The 17,024-nt window shown below is 44.1% G+C and overlaps 3 protein-coding genes across 6 annotated transcripts; 2 read left to right on the top strand and 1 right to left on the bottom strand.

The window, feature by feature from the left end:
* Positions 1-1,983: 1,983 nt before the first annotated feature.
* zdhhc4 (zDHHC palmitoyltransferase 4) lies at positions 1,984-4,912 on the top strand. 3 transcript variants are annotated; one of them, XM_080479593.1, is made up of 7 exons: positions 1,984-2,141; positions 2,390-2,512; positions 2,617-2,690; positions 2,768-2,946; positions 3,088-3,213; positions 4,171-4,415; positions 4,514-4,912. In XM_080479593.1, exons 2-7 carry the CDS (start codon positions 2,390-2,392, stop codon positions 4,811-4,813), a joined length of 1,047 nt encoding a protein of 348 aa, XP_080335719.1. In that variant the 5' UTR covers positions 1,984-2,141; the 3' UTR covers positions 4,814-4,912. The 3 variants fall into 3 exon arrangements, with proteins under 3 accessions (XP_080335719.1, XP_080335720.1, XP_080335721.1); XM_080479594.1 differs by having other exon boundaries at positions 1,999-2,141; positions 2,306-2,512; XM_080479595.1 differs by having other exon boundaries at positions 2,008-2,082.
* Positions 4,913-5,765: 853 nt separating this feature from the next.
* Positions 5,766-9,219, top strand: LOC308107613 (glycerol-3-phosphate phosphatase-like). Of its 2 annotated transcripts, XM_080460032.1 has the most exons (3): positions 5,766-6,206; positions 6,437-7,504; positions 8,041-9,219. In XM_080460032.1, exons 1-3 carry the CDS (start codon positions 6,035-6,037, stop codon positions 8,364-8,366), a joined length of 1,566 nt encoding a protein of 521 aa, XP_080316158.1. In that variant the 5' UTR covers positions 5,766-6,034; the 3' UTR covers positions 8,367-9,219. The 2 variants fall into 2 exon arrangements, with proteins under 2 accessions (XP_080316158.1, XP_080316157.1); XM_080460031.1 differs by lacking the exon at positions 5,766-6,206 and having other exon boundaries at positions 6,637-7,504.
* A 212-nt stretch (positions 9,220-9,431) lies between these two features.
* On the bottom strand, positions 9,432-14,093 carry LOC308111905 (glycerol-3-phosphate phosphatase-like). The gene is made up of 4 exons (XM_080467026.1): positions 13,543-14,093; positions 13,152-13,323; positions 11,795-12,928; positions 9,432-10,586 (listed from the first exon to the last, which is right to left on the bottom strand). The coding sequence occupies exons 1-4, from the start codon at positions 13,561-13,563 to the stop codon at positions 10,261-10,263; spliced, it is 1,653 nt and encodes a 550-aa protein (XP_080323152.1). The 5' UTR covers positions 13,564-14,093; the 3' UTR covers positions 9,432-10,260.
* Between the last annotated feature and the right edge of the window lie 2,931 nt (positions 14,094-17,024).

Genomic DNA, 17,024 nt, shown 5'->3' with positions numbered 1-17,024 from the left:
AGTATGAATTATTATTATTATTAGTAGTAGTAGTAGTAGTAGTAGTAGTAGTAGTAGTAGTAGTATTACTATTATTACTATTTAATTAACCCTGTATTTATGCATATTTCAATCTAACAAGTCAATTATCTTGCATATATTTTACTCTTTTAGGCTTTTACTTTTTTTATCTAAAAGAGTCAAATATAGGAGCCAGGCCTTCCCGTCCTACGTCAGTGCCTGACATCACACAATTGCCCTTCTGGAGAAATGGTGAATATAGAGAATATTCAATGATAGTTAGAGTAAAGTGCATCCTATCACCTACAGCAGAGCGTCCATCACACCAGTGTGAGCGGACTTTAAGAGACAGTAGAGGGGGGAGCCTGCAGGCGGCTCTATTGGAGTGTAAACTGTCATTAGTGGCAAAGCACACAATGAGCAACAGGCAGTCCGCTTGGAGTTGAATAATTAAACACAAGTGGTTTACATCTCCAAACACACACTCTTCACTGCAGTAAAGTCTCTCCTCTTATTCTACGGCCAAGACCATCACATAGAGCGTAACAATATGACAAACTGTCATTTCACTCGCTTTAGTAGGAGGAAACTTTTTTTCCATAAGTGGAAAATGAACTACAAACTGCATGATCGTGACCAAAGACCTGCTTTGGTATAGATAACACACGTACTGATGGAGACACCAGAGCAGCAACAAACTGTCAAAACCACACAGAAAGCACAAAAACTACCTTTTCAACCGGCGTCCATAGATGTGCAGACACAGCTCCTGAGCGGCACTCCCCTCTCCAGCAACGGGAGCCGTAATATGAGTGCGACTGGATGTCTGCAACTGGATCCATCAGGTGTCCTGTGATGCCTCCTCGCACCATGTGGGGCTGTGGACACCAAAGACACAGAAAAGAGGGACTTCATTTTTTTTTTTTTATCTGAGGAACCTTTGACATGTTGAAATGGTCCCATTGTTCCAAAATGTTTCTGCCAGAGGTGTCGAACACATTTGATTTCAGGGGCCACATACAGCCCAATTTCCTCTTGAGTGAGTCTACCTGATGTTGATATCTCAGTTCTGGTCTGTGTTGTGTTGTGCTCACTACTCTTAAGAAATATAATTTTAGAAATTCAAAAATCTACATTTTCTTTTAAACTTTCACAATTTGAGTGGTGGTCTGGCAACATTAGAGCCTCTTGCTGGCCTGTTATGGCCTACAGGTCTTATATCTAATTGGCCTTTATTGTCCCAGTGCATATTTAACTTCAGAAATTTAGATTTTTTTAAAAAAGACATGACGTTGGGTTTGAGCCACATTTGACATGAAACAAGGTAGGGATGATTAATATCAACATGAGTGAAAAACATGTTCAGACCCCTGGAAATTGGCTCCTCAGAAATATTTTCATTTGAAGTCCAGGTCGATTTTTCTTAAATTAATAATAATAAATAAAATGTTTAACATAATCACATAATAACTAACTAACTAACTAACTAACTAACTAACTAAAGAAAGAAAGAAAGAAAGAAAGAAAGAAAGAAAGAAAGAAAGAAAGAAATGTTCATGGTGGTTGATGCTGGTTGAGATACCATACCCCAAAAAATGCTTTTCTATGTCTTTATTATTATTATTATTATAAAATACCAGATTCAGATGTATACAGAAAGGGGGGGAAAATCCCCCTTCACTACATATATATATATGTGTGTGTGTGTGTGTGTGTGTGTGTGTGTGTGTGTGTGTGTGTGTGTTTGTGTCCAAAACTAAAACGTATTTATTCCCACTCCAACAAATATTTCATAATTATCCAATTTCCTAAATCATATACATATAGGGGATGAATCTGGATCAACGTTTGTATTTTGGTTATACACTGGGTAAAGTGTGTATGAATATCAGGACACAAACTTACAGTAATGGGAACAACAGTTTGATCAGAGTTGGGAGAATATCAGTTTGTTTTCATCTCCAGACTCTGGCGCGTGCCACCAGCTGTTAGCTCGATGCTACGGAAGTAGCATCAGTGTTTACAACCGCAGAACGCGAGCATGGACTAAAAGTAACGCCGGCAGCAGCAGAGAGAGCAAAAGTGACTATGCTGCCAAGAGATAAAACCTGATTGGAGCGATGTGTGAAAGCGATTAGAGGGTAAAAGTTGAATTTGTCAGAAAAGCTTCTAGAAAGTAAAAAAAAAAAATGGGTTAGCAGTTTTGCTAACTCTGTCGGTTAGCGTGCTAATACAGTTTCGCTCATCTGAGACTTCCTAGATAGTTTGGATTTAATTTTAAAGTCTCTTTCATCTTCTGGTTAAGACACTAAATCGGCCTTGCAGAGAGGAAGTCGTAGCTCCGTCGGTGAGGTTTGTATGAGAACCTGTGGTGTGTCTGTCGCTCCAGATGGATTTCCTCACTCTGTTCGCTGTCTACGTCCTGGTGGTGCTGACATGTATCGTCCTCATCTGTAAATACTCGGGCCAGCAGAAAACCCCCTTTAACTCTCTTTATAACTGTGTAGTGAAGGTAAGCCCGAGCAGGGGTTCTTCCTGCCGTTCACCACCGTGTGGCGCTGGATACCAGTTTATCATTGTGACAACGTAAAGTCTAAAATAAAAGTTTCTTCTCAGGTACTTGCACCGATTACTCCAAAATGGCTCCAAAAGCTTTCTCACTGGACCTTACACAATCTATTCCATCAAAGGTTTGTGTACAGATTCTAATCCTGTCCCTGATTGTGAGATCACGTGTTCAGATTTGTTATTTTCTCTGTGATTTCAGGAGCAACACGTTCATCTACCTGCACATCCTCCTGGAGGGAGCCGTGTACGCCGAGTTCACCTACGAGGTGTTTGGCTTCTGCAGGGAGATGGACATGACCCTGACCAGCCTGTCTGTGCCTTACATCCTGCTGGCGGTCAAGACCTTCCTCTTCTACCGCTGCATCAAGAGAGATCCAGGTTCATCCTCTAGCGTTTATACATGCATACATATTTAATTTCAGAGAATGTGAACGATAAGAGAAAAACGTATATTTATCATCACAACTGTGTTTGCTCTTTTTCCGACGGAGACGTATCATAATTCTTCCTGTGTGACAGGCACGGTGACAAAGAAGAACGTTGCCGGCCAGCTGCACGTTTATCCATACGACCGCCGACTGTTTCACCCCGGAGTCTCCTGTCCAACCTGCCAGCTGCTGAAGCCAGCTCGCTCCAAACACTGCCGTGAGTTATGTGTTTTAGACCAGCAGTTCCCTATACCTAATTCAAAAATCATTAAATTCATCTATCTCACAAAGCTATCAGGTTTAGGCATTTATATTGGAAGTGTATCATTTATTTAAAAGTGTCTCCAAGATACATGAAGGTCAATTCAAATGTCGGCAGCGGGAGAAGAAAATGGCGGCACTTGAGGCTAAAAGAAAGATGAGAGTGTAAAAAAAGAAATACATACGGGGATTCACAATTCTTACCAAACATTTGAAGGAGCCTCATAACACACTACATATGAAATACAGTTTCTTTGTTATTTTCTGTAAAAGTTTCATTTTGGCATTTTTTCATGGCAACGGTTAGAAAACGATGTCCGTCCACACGGAAATGGCAGACACTCGGTGTGGTTACCATGTTGGACCACCAGTCGCCGCTGTTGCTTAGTTTTTTGTAATAAAACCACACGCACATGTACACAGAGAACAAGACGTTAGAAACATTAACAATGGGAGTACACGGACAGACGTGGAAGTTGGATTGTTATTACGCTCTGAAGGCCGCCATTGTTGTTATTGGCCATCTACTGAGCAGAACATCTATTTCCTACAGACGTGGTGCGCGTTCGCAGCATTTAAAAAAAAGTTGCGTTTTCACGGAGTTGCAGTGTTTTCAAAAATTTCCACGTTGGGTTTTCAAAAAGTAAAATTTTCAGCGTCTCTGAGCCCGTTGTGTAAACGGACATCCAAAAGTTTTCTGTTTTCACTTGAAAACATTGTCATGTTAACGGCGCCACAAAAGATGCACGATGATACACTTTTAATGTAAACGCTGGTGCTGGGAAATTCTGTGACATGATTGAATTAAACCCTGACTCACCTATTTTTAAGATATTAAATAAATGTCATGCTTAAAGTCTGAATACGTTCTTTTTTTCCCCCTGCTGATCGTAAGCTCTTGTTTGTTTTCCAGGCGTCTGCAACAGGTGCGTCCTCCGTTTTGATCACCACTGCGTCTGGGTGAACAACTGCGTCGGCGCTCAGAACACGCATTACTTCCTGCTTTACCTGTTGAGCGTGTGCGCAATGGCGGGTGACATCGCCTTGCTCACGGGAGACATGCTGCTTCATGCCGTGCTGCGCTCGGGGATATTAAGAGCAAGTTATATAGATGAGAACGGGGAGCAACAGCTTGCAGGGCCTCTGTTTGTTGTTCAGGTAAAGCTGATTTTTGTTCCAATGTGAGCTTATTATTTTTAAGTCAAAACTGATAATGTGTACTAAAGTAAAATAATTGTCTTTTTTTCCCCCTCCAGCATCTGTTTCTGACTTTCCCCCGAATCGTCTTCATGCTCGGCTTCCTCACCTTCATCTTCTTCCTCCTGGCGGGCTACTCTCTGTTCCATGTCTACCTGGCTCTCGTCAACCAGACCTCCAACGAGTGGTACAAGAGCCGGGGTTACGTTTGCCAGCACTGCCGCCCCACTACCAGCCCTGGTGACGCGTGCAGCCCGGCCCCGGAACACTCCAGAAGGTACTTCTACAGCCGAGGGATCCTCTCAAACCTGCGAGAGATCTTCTTTCCTCCACAACCCGTCCGGAAAAAAGACAACTGATGAAAGCCGCTGCCTTCTGTTTCACCACGCTGCATTAACATTCCCTCAGATTGACTGTCTACAGCTACCACAGGGAAAATAAAAGATTTTGTTTACGAGCTCTGGCTATTATCTCATTTGAAGGGAAAAGCAGACGTTTTTCTGCAGGTACTCGTTTTATTCGGGACTATAAATTGTCTGAAAGTGAGTTTGTGTTTGACTGTGTATGACAATATTGACCTGCACATAAAGTATGAACACCACCTACAGTTTAAAGTAGGAGTGTCAAACAGTGTGTAGAATTCAGAGGGGTTGTTTTTTGTTACATTTCACAGAATTTAGTTTCATAAAAATTGTCTTTATGTTGGCATGACAGTAATTTCTGGTACTAATTGTTCGGATTTAAAAAAAAAAAAAAGACTTTTTCAAAATACATATCTGTCAGGACAAAGAAAAACTAATTTAAAGGTTTTTATGCCATTATAGGTCATCTCTCAATCAGGAGGTTGCAGGTTTGACTCCTTGAACAAGACACTGAACCCCAAAATGCTCTGTGCGTGGCAGCTGCCTCCATTGTTGTATGAATGGGTGAATGTGATTAACACTAATGCTCTTGTGAGTCTGCGCATGCAGTGAAAAACGCACCCCATAAGTGAAATCCATTTACCAGACAAGATGAAATTCGGTCGTATGTGGCCTCTGATCGAAAATGACTGAAGCATTTGAAAGTGGTATAAAAAATAAATCATGAAATTTTCCAAAATGATAAGGAATGGACTTTTTCCAGACGAATAACTTACAATATTTGAATGGCCTTGATATTTTTGACAAAAAAAAAATCTAAGCTGAGTTTATGATTATTGTTGTGCGCTCTCAGTACAAATAAACTCACCGAAGACGCACCGATGCCCCATCCAAGATGGCGGCCGCGCGACACATCAGCTCCAACAGCCTGACAACCATAGTATGTGACGTCATCGACAGGCGCAGGGACACGTACAGCGCTTGCTCTTGCCGTAGGGTTTTCCTGCAGCTCCGTGGAGATTAGAAAGGTTTGTCTGCAGTGCCGGAGTCCTGCATCGGGAGAGCCGCACCGCGAGGGCCCGCACCCTTCTTCTATAGCCGCTGCGACTCCGTTTGTTCCCGTCTTAGTAACTCAGACACCGGGGCTCTGGAAGAGACAGGCGGCCCTATCGGTGCAAGATGATCTGAAAGTGGTTAAAATTCCCTCTTTATTTGAAGATGCACATAACAATTCAGCAGGGGAGATCCCTCCCTGTACTTAACAGATGCACCACATGCTGCAGGAACTATCACTGTCCGTTCTGCTGCACAACTGTGTTCCTCCCGCAAAAGTACAGCAAGGTCACGACCCATTTAAACTGCCATTTCAAGAGGGCAGTGTTCCATGAAGGTAAAGTTCTACAAACATTCTCCCATTAAATATGAATGGTGTTAAAAAGTGTCTGTGCATTAAAAGCAAATGTTATGATTGATATAAATCCGAATTTGTTCCTCTTTGGTATGTTTGTTTTGTCCAGATACTGGATTCATTTATTTATTTATTTATTAACTATACAGTTTCCACTTTGAAATAATTTTGGCCATAAAGTAATGATACGTTTCTCTGTTCCTACATTTTAGGATATACGATTCACAGATGCTCACTGAATTGCAGACAAAAATGCCATTTCCACTGTATGTATTGCGAGTCAACGTTATCACGCAAACCAGACTTCGTAAAACATCTATATTTGTGCAACAAGAAACTCCGTGCACAAATTCCGTCCGTCCCGACTCCAGCTTCAGCCACTGGCCCAACTAGATCACTGCAAAGGGTTGTTGTTAGACCTGTCGTGCAAAAGAAATGTCCCCTATGCAAGGTTCTGATAACCAAGAGAAATTTAAAAAAGCACATGGAAAGGAAGCAAGCAGGCGAGCATGAAGACACCATAGCAGCTTCCCTCCTCCAGAGTGAATGTGTAGATCCTGAGAATGAAGTCTATACCGTCCAGAAGTCGTTATTGGGCGGCAGTATTCCAGAATTTCAGAATAAAGTTTGGGTTGAAAATCAGCATGTTTCTTGGGAGTCGGCTGAGTACCAGGAAAACATGGAGCCGTCCGGCTCGAAGTGCAGGCGGCTGAGCGGGGCGCTGGTCAAGCCGCTGCTGGACTCCGTGGACTGCGTCCTGTTCGACTGCGACGGGGTGATCTGGCGGGGGGGGCAGGTCATCCCCGGGGCCCCGCAGGTCATCAACCTGCTCAAGGAGAACGGGAAGAAGGTCTTCTTCGTCACCAACAACAGCACCAAGACCCGGAGGATGTACGCCGACAAGCTGGCGGCGCTCGGCTTCAACGCCTCGGAGGAGGAGGTGTTCGGGACGGCGTACTGCTCCGCCATGTACCTGAAGACGGTGTGCGGGCTGGAGGGGAAGGTGTACCTGATCGGGAGCCCCGCCATGAGGCAGGAGCTGGAGGCGGTGGGCATCCAGCAGACCGGGGTGGGACCGGACCCCATCTCCGGGAAGCAGACCGACTGGGCCAACGTGGAGCTGGACCCGGAGGTGAAGGCGGTGCTGGTCGGGTTCGATGAGCACTTCAGCTACATGAAGCTGAACCGGGCCCTGCAGTACCTGAGCCAGCAGGACTGCCTGTTCGTGGGCACCAACAGAGACACCCGGCTGCCCCTGGAGGGGGGCAAGGCAGTGCCAGGTAAATTCATGTTTATTTTACATGACGCCAGGTATTTGCTGCTTGTTCAGTCTATTCAATCAGCTGAAATCTTTTTGTTTATCATCTTCTATACCGCTTCATCCTGCCGGAGCCAAACCCAGCTCATCTGGACGGGTCGGCAGTCCATCACAGGACACAAAGAGACAGACATCACATTCACACGTCTCGGGCCAACTTAGGCTCATAAATTAACCTCACATTAAGTCCACATTAACCCAGGCACACAAGGGAAGAACACGCAAACTCCACACAGAAGCATCCGGCTGGCATTGCAAGAGCGTTCACCACCATTCACGTCAGTGTTCGTATTTATCGTGGCTCGTATTGTTAAATGTTAAACAACATAATCACGTGTTCCCCTCATATAGTGCAGCCCTGTTGGTGGGTGTTTAACCACGGTGACGGGTTGCTTATTCTTTTTTATGATCCTACATTTCTCTCTAATACTCTTAAGTATCAACAAAGCTCTGAGAATTGGACTGACTGTCCGTCCCCTGTCCTCCGCTGCTCCCCAGGTACCGGCTGCCTGCTGCAGGCCGTGAAGACGGCAGCACAGCGTCAGGCCCAGACGGTGGGCAAACCCAACCAGTTCATGTTCGACTGCGTGGCGTCTCAGTTCCACGTGACGCGGGACCGCTGCCTGATGGTCGGGGATCGTCTGGACACGGACATCATGCTGGGCTCCAGCTGTGGCCTGAAGACGCTCCTCACCCTGACCGGAATCAGCACTGTGGCCGACGCCGAGGCCCATCAGAGCAGCGGCAGGGCGGACAGGCAAGGGATGGTCCCGGATTATTACGTGGAGAGCATCGCCGACCTTCTACCTGCCCTGCAGGGATGAGCTGGAGACTGAAGCTGCTCTGAGACCCAGAGATTCATCTTAGTCTACTGTCTGTCAAGAGGAATATTTAATATAATTAAAATCTTCTTTATAACAAAGCTGCTGTGTGCCAGAGGACAAAGACTTATTTTATTAACCTGCTTTTAAAGTGATCAGAATTGATAAGTGTTTTCAAGATATTTTAGTCACAAATGAATTGTTTATTGATTTTACAGACACTTTGTAAGTAAACTAAAAGCAGAAATGAGCATTGATGACGTGTCGATTTAGTGCCTTTTAATGTCTTTTATCCAGGAATCTGTTCTCATTTGTATGCATACATGCTGCATGGGCCCGTTGACACCTGGCATTACTGTACGTCCCCAGTTCAAACGTTGGGTTTGTTTTTATCTCGGTGTTTCTTGAGTCAGTTGCATCGTGCATGTCACCAGAGAAGAAGACGAAGAAGGGTTACCTGCAGAAAAAGCGTTTTGCCGTCTCCGAGCTCCGTAAAAAGCGATATGGGTTCTACCTCGATGTCAGCAGTGGTGGAACGCAGTACTGCGCTTTGGACCTTTCCACAGACGACCGGTGGAGACACGTTACCATTTTGACATCCTCTGCAGTACAACTTCTTCCTGCATTTAGACACAAAGCCAAGTTACGCTACAACATTCCTCTAGAGGAGAGGGGCTGCCGTTACTATTTGGTACCAAGCATCTGGCACCCTGTAGAAGTTGTTTGGGATCGGTAAGTACGCTGCTGTGTTTGGGAGGTGTGTGTTGCCATAAGGACAGTGCAAGGACTCTACACTGACTTCTCCAAGGCCAACATTTAACATTTCTAATAAAGCTGTACTCTGAGAAACACAACATAATTCCCGTCCATGTGTGAGTTTATCAGCATTTACAATCACAACCCGGCGGATTCATCTGTGAGGATATATGAAGTGTGTTTCACAGTAACCGTACTCCATAGCAGGCACCAAACTGAGGCCGACTGTCCACGTCACCTTTTTGATGGGGGGAAGTTGATATTGCTAAATTAAGTCAGACAGTAATGTCAGTGAAGTTTTTTGTTTTTTTTACAAAGAATTTTATTTGTTCCTCAACAAAGTTGAAACAAAACCGTCGGTGGCGGTTTAACAATGCAATATCTAAATCAACGTGAACTTAAAACGGTTGTTAACGGTGCGAAAGGAGCAATATTGAAAACAATGTACATCATCAGACGGGCCTCATAACGAGTGAGGAGGTTATGAATGAGGGAACAGAGGGATCAAACCGTCAACCTTCCGATTGAGAGACTCTGCCCACTGAGGCACAACCGCTTATTTACTTTCCTTCAGTGATATTTCATAGGTCATTGTAAATAACAATAAAGAATAATGAAGGGAAAGGCAGAAATAAGCCTTGGCTTCAGCCTACACCCATTTCAGCTACAGATATTGTAGAAAGAAAACGTGTGCTTGAACCTTTAAGCACCATAAACTGAATTAACAAAATTAAACTTTTGCACTGAAACTGGAACGGAAATAAAGTATTTATTCATTCATTCATTCATTCAATACACAAAAGTTTCTTATTCCCATATTTTTGGGGAAGATAATTCTAGGGATGCACCGATACCAGATTCTGGTATCGGTGCTCGATATCGACACCAGCGATTGTGATTTTAACTCTCATGGTGTATTATGAGTTACAGGGACTGGTTGGGGAGTTCAGACGGTACATTTTTCTTTCTTAAATTTTTTGAAGATGATTCAATCTGTTGTCCAAGTTCACAAATCATATTCAAAAATTTAAGAAATCTCTGCTGACACAGGCAGCAGCTTTTTAATTATATTAAATATTCCTCTTGACAGACAGTAGACTAAGATGAATCTCTGGGTCTCAGAGCTGCTTCAGTCTCCAGCTCATCCCTGCAGGGCAGGTAGAAGGTCGGCGATGCTCTCCACGTAATAATCCGGGACCATCCCTTGCCTCTCCGCCCTGCCGCTGCTCTGATGGGCCTCGGCGTCGGCCACAGTGCTGACTCCGGTCAGGGTGAGGAGCGTCTTCAGGCCACAGCTGGAGCCCAGCATGATGTCCGTGTCCAGGCCACCGCCGACCATCAGGCAGCGGTCCCGCGTCACGTGGAACTGAGACGCCACGCAGTCGAACATGAACTGGTTGGGTTTGCCCACCGTCTGGGCCTGACGCTGTGCTGCCGTCTCCACGGCCTGCAGCAGGCAGCCGGTACCTGGGGAGCAGCGGAGGACAGGGGACGGACAGTCAGTCCTGTGTCCTGGTCAGGGACAGCAACGGGAACAAATGACTTCAGCTGAAAGTCCTGGAAGTCATAAGACCCCCTGAAAATCAAGGTTTTTCTAAACAATTTAGTTGAACTGTATTTTGTAAACGAACACCGTAAGAAGACCTGGATTAAATCCTACATATTAATGAAAGTCAACTTATACAGTCTGATATCTGTTGAGCAGTCAGATTATGAAGGATTAAGCCCACACATTTCAATGATAAACGCATTTTTAAATAAGAATTCTGGTGAGTTCACGACACAGTATGTCAGTATAAATTATGACAATAGTCAATTATTAAGTAAAGAACAAGTAATGTTTGGTTCAAATTTCACTAACGTAATATTCAATGTAATGAAAATCATTTTGGTAATCAAGATGAATATCACTGAAAATAAACATTAACAATGAATTCCTTTGTTCAACTGTTTGTGATTTAAGTTACTGAACTACAGTGCAGAGTTAATAAAGATAAGTGCATAAATGAAAAATGTTACGTTTGTGCTTAAAAGCTCTTTGATTCATGAACTCAAAATGTTTTAATTAATCTAACAAGCAACGTGCAAAATATGTCTGACTAGGAGTGAAATGACACGGGCTCTCTCATTGGTCGAATTGTCCATTCTCAGCCAATCAACATGAGATTATGTTGTTTAACATCTAATATGATTCACGATAAAGACTTATGTCTGTGAGATCTGCAATTTGTTCTTCTGAATAACAGCGGCCTGTCAAGTCAGTTAGAATTCTTTAAAAAGGTCAATTCACAGTGAATTGTAAGTTCAGTCTTTTGTAATATGTACATGGTGCATGTAGAAATAAGCTGAATAAAAGGTTTGTGAAGCATTGTGCAGTCGTCCTCACACATACCGGGATTCTGCATCACTGTGTCACGTTTACCTTTTCCAGCAGGGATAAAACACACAATGTGGAGTTTTCCCATTTGGTAAAGGCTTGTCTCAAATATTCATTTTAGTCAATATAACTTCAGTTCATTCTTTCGGTTCCGTTCAAATGATACAACCTTTCTGTGTGAGCTGGGTTTGGCTCCGGCAGGATGAAGCGGTATAGAAGATGATAAACAAAAAGATTTCAGCTGCTTGAACGGACTGAACGAGCAGCAAATACCTGGCGTCATGTAAAATAAACTTACCTGGAACCGTCTTGCCCCCCTCCAGGGGCAGCCGGGTGTCTCTGTTGGTGCCCACCAACAGGCAGCCCTGCTGGCTCAGGTACTGCAGGGCCCGGTTCAGCTTCATGTAGCTGAAGTGCTCATCGAACCCGACCAGCACCGCCTTCACCTCCGGGTCCAGATCCACGTTGGTCCAGTCAGTGGGGTCGATGGGGTCCGGTCCCACCCCGGTCTGCTGGATGCCCACCGCCTCCAGCTCCTGCCTCATGGCGGGGCTCCCGATCAGGTACACCTTCCCCTCCAGCCCGCACACCGTCTTCAGGTACATGGCGGAGCAGTACGCCGTCCCGAACACCTCCTCCTCCGAGGCGTTGAAGCCGAGCGCCGCCAGCTTGTCGGCGTACATCCTCCGGGTCTTGGTGCTGTTGTTGGTGACGAAGAAGACCTTCTTCCCGTTCTCCTTGAGCAGGTTGATGACCTGCGGGGCCCCGGGGATGACCTGCCCCCCCCGCCAGATCACCCCGTCGCAGTCGAACAGGACGCAGTCCACGGAGTCCAGCAGCGGCTTGACCAGCGCCCCGCTCAGCCGCCTGCACTTAGAGCCGGACGGCTCCATGTTTTCCTGGTACTCAGCCGACTCCCAAGAAACATGCTGATTTTCACCCCAAACTTTATTCTGAAATTCTGGAATACTGCCGCCCAATAACGACTTCTGGACGATATAGACTTCATTCTCGGGATCTACACATTCACTCTGGAGGAGGGAAGCTGCTATTACATCCCCATGTTCAGCTGAGTGCTTCCTTTCTATGTGCCTTTTTAAATTTCTCTTGTTCATCAGAACCTTGCATATGGGACATTTTTTATGCACCACAGATGTCATAAGAACCCTTTGCAGAAATCCAGCTGGGTCATTGGCTGAAGCTGGGGTCGGGGTGGTGATGGTGGTTGGGATTCGGACGGTTTTGGTGGCTGCAGATCGGACGGTGGTTGCAGCTGGAGTCGGGATGGAGGGAATTTGTGCACCGTGCTTCTTCTTGCAGGCGAACAAGTGTTTTATGAAGTCTGGTTTGCGTGATAACGTTGACTCGCAATACATGCAGTGGAAATGACATATTGGTCGGCAATTCAGTGAACATCTGTGAATCGTATATCCTAAAATGTAGGAACAGAGAAACGTATCATTATTTTATGGCGAATATTATTTCAAAGTGTAAACTATAAATACAAAAAACAAAAACACTGAATCAAGTATCTGGACAAAACAAACATACCAAAGAGGAACCAATTCTGATTCATAGCTCAAAAAGAATCAATCATAACATTAGCTTTTCTTGCACGGAAATATTCTAACGTCATTTATATTTAATGAGTTTACCTTCATGGAACACTGCCCTCTTGAAATGGCAGTTTAAATGGCGTTTGACCTGGCACAGCTTTTTCGGGATGTATATAGTTGGGCAGCAGAACGGACAGTGATAGTTCCTGCAGCATGTGGTGCATCTGTTCAGTACAGGGAGGGATCTCCCCTGCTGAATTGTTATGTGCATCTTCAAATAAAGAGGGAAAATGAACATTTTCGGATCATTTTGCGAACATAAACAAACATAAATCAGGCTTAATGCTACATTCGATTTATCTGTCCTGGATTTAATCTGTGTGATGTGGCTTCATGCAGTAGGCAGAGTAGAAAAGGTAAAGAGGAACTAAAGAGCTGCAGGTTGCAGACCCCCTGAGTTAAACTAATAAAATATTCAGTCAGTACTCACGTCTTTGCGGTCGTCCATCATGGGAATAAATGCACGTTTAGAGCACTTTTTATAGACAGCGCCAACTACCACAATAGATGGTCACTAATATCCACAACTTATTTAATAAAAAGGGGATTTCTCTCAAAATAGACTGAGAATTTAAGAGGCTTTATTCATTTTGGCCCCAGCAAGCATCCTGCAGAGCCGGAGGCTGCACGTCCAGGACCGCAGTTCTAGGGCCGCCTGCCTCTTTCAGAGCCCCGGTGTGTGAGTTACCTGCTGAGCCGGGGGCAAACGGAGGAGCAGCGGCCTTAGAAGAAGGGTGCAGCCGTCCCGGTGCAGGACTCCGGCACTGCAGACAAACCTTTATAATTCTCCACGGAGCTGCTGGAAAAACTGACTGCGTCCAATTCAGCAAGCGTAGGGTCTCTCCGGGTTTCTGCGCCTGTCGATGACGTCACACAGTACGATTGGCTGTGATTACGTTTCGCATTATTATTGGCTGTACGTTTCTGTGGCAGTCTGTTGCCGCGCGGCCGCCATCTTGGATGAGGCACCGACGCGTCCTCGGTGCGTTTATTTCTACTGATGAAGTTGTATAGCCAACGTACGGAAGAGTTTTAGGGCCACTGAAGAAAAAAAAATCTCGAATATGATTTTCGACTTTTTTTGAGGCCACGAAGGTTTTTGGGTTTTTTTAGCCTCCGAATTATTTTTTTTTCTTCAGTGAAGAAAGAAAAAAAATTCAGAGGCTAAAACAACCAACTAGTGAACCATGATTTGGCCCATGAGCAGTTGCCACATTGGACTTGAAGTCGTTGCTTATCGAGATCTCATCTATGTGGTAAGAATACCAAAGGGAGCGGACACTCGGGCAACATGTTGAATGACACAGAGGGAGCGTGAAACCCTGGACGAGCTGGGCATCGCGTCACATGCTCTCTTTGTTTTGGTAATTTGTCGTTACCTCTCAGTAAGTAGTTCTATTTCCCTTCCTAAGGTCGGCGGCTTTGATGGTGACAACCTTCTGAACAGTGTCGAGGTCTACAATCCTCAGACCAACAACTGGACCGGCTCACCCCCCATGAGTGTGGCGCGCAGCAACTTTGGCATCGAAGTAATTGACGACCACATCTTTGTAGCTGGGGGCATCAACAACTTTGGCATCATCGATTCTGTTGTGTTCTACGACGCCACGCTGACCAAGTGGCAAGCGGCCAGTCCCATGCCGACGTCACGCAGGGTGCTGAGCTGCTGTGTGGCATACGGACTCCCCAACATGCGGGATTACGCTTTCGACCGAGACAGCCTGCCGCTTCTTCAGTTGGAAGGAGGAGGAGGAGGAGCAGGAAAATAAGGATGAGCAGAGGAAGAGGAGGAGTAAGAGGAGCCTTTAGGAAAGACCTGCCATGTACCACGACCCAAAACTGTCCAGGCTGTGACTTTACATCTGAAATAAAGAAAAAGCTCATCCAACAGGTGTCTAACAGGAAATTCTTTCCCAGATTGTAATGTAACTTTCAGTTCCTGTGAGTTTTGTGTGAAAAGTCAGAAGGGACTTCTTACTTTCTTTTGGTACTAACTCATATAAAATTTAAATCGGTATCTTTTTAACATAATGACCCTGAGCCAAACCTGAAATGCATCAATCCACCCTTCATATCATTTTATCTGTGGGGCCATGAAGCCGAGTCCTGAGAACAGTGGAAGCAGACATTTGGGATCCCCAATTAACCTCGTGCATGTGAGGTCAATTCGTGATGCTAAATTGCCTTGAGGTGTGAATGCGAGTGTGTGCGGTTGTTTGTTTGTCGGTTTATACAGTCCCTTCTTCATTCTTACCATTTGGAATTATTTCTGCCACTTAAGTATTTAAGACCATGAAGCAGATTTAAATATTAGACAAAGATAACCAATGTGAACACAAAAAGCTGTTCTAACCATTTTGTAAAGCTTCCGGACTCCAGCGACCCACGGTGAGAGCCGTTATATACAGATAGAGAAAACCTGGAACAGTGGCTCCAGTGTGTGGTGGAATTCTTATCTATTAATTCATTCATTTGAATAATAAAGTTAATCTACGTGTCGCAACACAAATCAGCAGTTTGCATGAAACAGGTACAAAAAACAGAAATATAATTCTTCATACACCAGCTTTCATCAGCTTTCTTCTTCTATCAGCCCTGCCACAGCGCCATCCTGTGGAAACTATAGAAACGACACATCAGTCATTTTAATATGTTGATGTTTGTGTCGTGTCTAGAAGCCTCTGAGAGGTCCTCAATGGCAAAAAAAACAAACAAAAAAAACATGTAGATGTAGTTTGAGAAAGGTTATCCAATAATATGCAACGAATTATCTAAAAATAAAATAGCTTGAAGTTATTTATCATGTCAGGTTCATTCAAATTGAAACTTGAGCACTACAGCAGTTTTTCATCAACTCTTTAAATCCACTTGTACATTAGAGAGACACAAACTCAATCCAGGAGTCAAACCACCATAAATCCCTAAAACCATCACGTCCAATCACGGCACAGCTGCCAATAGGTGTTTACACAAACTGAATATTTAATAAGTATGATTACAATGGAAGAAAGAAATAAAACTATTCACCCTTTCAAATGGTCTTGTTTCCAGTCCGTCGCATCAAAAGCAAAACTTTTTCAAAACTAACATTTTGTTCTTCTCTGAGGTTGTGAGTGTAACTATTAACTGTCTCTCTCTGTTTGACCTGTGACCTTGTTCACATCTGGACAGACAATAAATGGATCACGTGATTCAGATGTTCTTTCATTTTATTATTGTTTGTTAATATACAGTAATACCAGTATTTACATCAAAAGGCAGTAGAAGTTAGTTAAGACAAAAAGAAAACAACCTCTGTGAAAGGAGCCGAAGTCCTTCAACGAGTTCCGCCACAGTGCGCGATCACAACCAGCGGCAGTAAACACAGCGTGACCTGAGCTTTCAGCTGAGTCCTACTGGGGAGTTTTCATATTTTATAAAAGTGTTATATGAGATAAAGAGTTGAGCTGGGATTAAAGGGACGTGTTGACATTTCAGATTTGAGTATTTCCCCAGAGAAGTTTGTGTGATCGATGTTGATTTAAAATATCAACATGTGCCTTTAATGCTGCTGTCGGTTGACTGGCAGTGTAACGTGGATCATTTCCTCTGACTTTCAGTTTTGTTATCGCGACAACAAGCCTTCATTTAGAGCATACGCACATTTATTTTAACCTGATTTAACGCTCTCTGTTGTCCAGAGAGGAAAGCTGAGCGACACACAGAGATGCTACAGAAGTGGAGTCTTTCTTTTTCTTTTTAAGAGTGAATATTGTTTTTTTTATTCCCAAGTTGGAAAGATAAAAAAAAAAAAAAAACCACACTTTCTGATATTGTGACTAAAATATACATTTATTGCTTATTATTTATTCGTATTGAAATGAAATGAAGCTATTTGGGAACTCAGTACATTTAAAATCGAATCCTTCAACT

Source organism: Lipophrys pholis (genome assembly GCF_963383615.2).
Source record: "Lipophrys pholis genome assembly, chromosome: 1".
NCBI classification, from domain to species: domain Eukaryota; kingdom Metazoa; phylum Chordata; class Actinopteri; order Blenniiformes; family Blenniidae; genus Lipophrys; species Lipophrys pholis.
This window is presented reverse-complemented; position numbering and strand designations above follow the sequence as displayed.

Bases quoted from the DNA above. Each gene is read 5' to 3' on its own strand.
- LOC308107613 (XM_080460032.1), top strand. From the start codon at position 6,035: ATGCACATAACAATTCAGCAGGGGAGATCCCTCCCTGTACTTAACAGA. The intron at 6,207-6,436 runs GTAAAGTTCTAC...CCTACATTTTAG, and splicing joins GAGGGCAGTGTTCCATGAAG to GATATACGATTCACAGATGC. The intron at 7,505-8,040 runs GTAAATTCATGT...GCTGCTCCCCAG, and splicing joins GGGGGGCAAGGCAGTGCCAG to GTACCGGCTGCCTGCTGCAG.
- zdhhc4 (XM_080479593.1), top strand. From the start codon at position 2,390: ATGGATTTCCTCACTCTGTTCGCTGTCTACGTCCTGGTGGTGCTGACA. The intron at 2,691-2,767 runs GTTTGTGTACAG...CTGTGATTTCAG, and splicing joins CACAATCTATTCCATCAAAG to GAGCAACACGTTCATCTACC. The intron at 2,947-3,087 runs GTTCATCCTCTA...CCTGTGTGACAG, and splicing joins CTGCATCAAGAGAGATCCAG to GCACGGTGACAAAGAAGAAC.
- LOC308111905 (XM_080467026.1), bottom strand. From the start codon at position 13,563: ATGATGGACGACCGCAAAGAC. The intron at 13,324-13,542 runs GTGAGTACTGAC...CTTTATTTGAAG, and splicing joins TGATGGACGACCGCAAAGAC to ATGCACATAACAATTCAGCA. The intron at 10,587-11,794 runs GTAAGTTTATTT...GCTGCTCCCCAG, and splicing joins GGGGGGCAAGACGGTTCCAG to GTACCGGCTGCCTGCTGCAG.